Source organism: Penaeus monodon, chromosome 34, assembly GCF_015228065.2.
Source record: "Penaeus monodon isolate SGIC_2016 chromosome 34, NSTDA_Pmon_1, whole genome shotgun sequence".
Classification (NCBI taxonomy): Eukaryota; Metazoa; Arthropoda; class Malacostraca; order Decapoda; family Penaeidae; genus Penaeus; species Penaeus monodon.
The window spans coordinates 30,965,543-30,966,707 of record NC_051419.1 but is presented as its reverse complement, the minus strand read 5'-3'; the positions used below and the strand labels follow the sequence as shown (position 1 = coordinate 30,966,707).

The 1,165-nt window shown below is 51.7% G+C and overlaps 1 protein-coding gene across 1 annotated transcript in view; it reads right to left on the bottom strand.

Annotated features, from left to right (window-relative positions):
- Positions 1–1,165, bottom strand: part of LOC119594476 — a gene marked incomplete at its 5' end in the record, with an annotated part of 14,420 nt that overhangs the window by 238 nt on the left and 13,017 nt on the right. The window contains 1 exon segment of the mRNA XM_037943512.1: positions 9–1,137. Within this exon segment, the coding sequence (XP_037799440.1) occupies positions 606–1,137 (532 nt within the window). The 3' untranslated portion in view covers positions 9–605.

The following is a 1,165-nucleotide window of genomic DNA, read 5'->3' as shown; positions in this document are numbered from 1 at the left end:
CATTTCCAAGTTGCAAACGAATAAAGAAAATTCATTTTCTTTCCAGCCTCCAGATCTCGGCATTTTTTTTTATATGTATTATTTGCTTACATATAATTGTATTGTATTTATTTTTTAGAGTGTTTACGTGAAGGATAGATCGTGTATGAGTGTCTGTCTGTAAGAAGACTTATTGTCACCAAGATCAGTTTTAGAAAATGAATCTTCTTTAAAATGGTTTATTTGGGTCATTCACTGTATTGCATTTGATTTATTATTATGATTCTCTAAGGATGTACTATCAGATAAATGCAATATAGCCATGCACATAATAAGGACAATAATGAATACGATAAAAAAAAATGTACAGCAATACACATATACTGTGCTTTTTCTTTCCTTCTCTCTCTCTCCTTAACTCTCCCTTTTTACTTGCAAAATAATATATGTACACACTGTATCATGTACTTCTCTTGTTTTCGTAGTTTGCACGATTATTATTTGGTCGTTCTTTGTTGCAGAAGGGAAAACCAGCCATTCGCAGTTGCAGAAGGGAGCCATTCGTTCCTTGTTGCAGAGGGGAAGGCCCTTCGTCCTAGTTGTAGAAGGGCGAGGACTAGAAGGTCCTAGTTGTAGAAGGGCAGCACCAGCTCGTGGCAGCCGTAGAAGCGAGGGTCCACCGGCAGCGTCTCCAGCCCCAGGAGTTCCATGAGGCTCTCGATGATCTCGTAGACGGTCGATCTCTTCCTCCGCTGCAGCCCTCGGGCGGCGCCCCCGGAGAGCCTGGGGCGGCGGAAGGACCGGGGAGCCGCGTCCTCGAGGCGCTGGGACGCGTTCCTCCTTCGGCGTCGTCTCCGGAGGTCGTCCTCGTACTCGATTCCGGGTCCGGCCCCCTCGAAGTCCTCCAGCACGCGAGGGCGAGCCTCGGGCGTGAGGATCAAGGCCGAGAGGTACTTGGGCTCGGCCTCGAGACGGTCCAACGAGGCCGGCCTCTGTGCCTCCGACAGGAAGATCCGCGGCGCCTCCGTGGCCTTCGGGAAAGCCAGCGGAGTCCGAGGGAGGGTCGAGGCCGCGGGCGCCGCCGACAGCGCCTCCGTCGGGACGCGAGAGAACGCCGACGTCTTCCCGCCCGACCTCTTGCCGAACCTCATGGGGCGTCTGGGGAAGGCAGCGGCGTTAGCAGGGG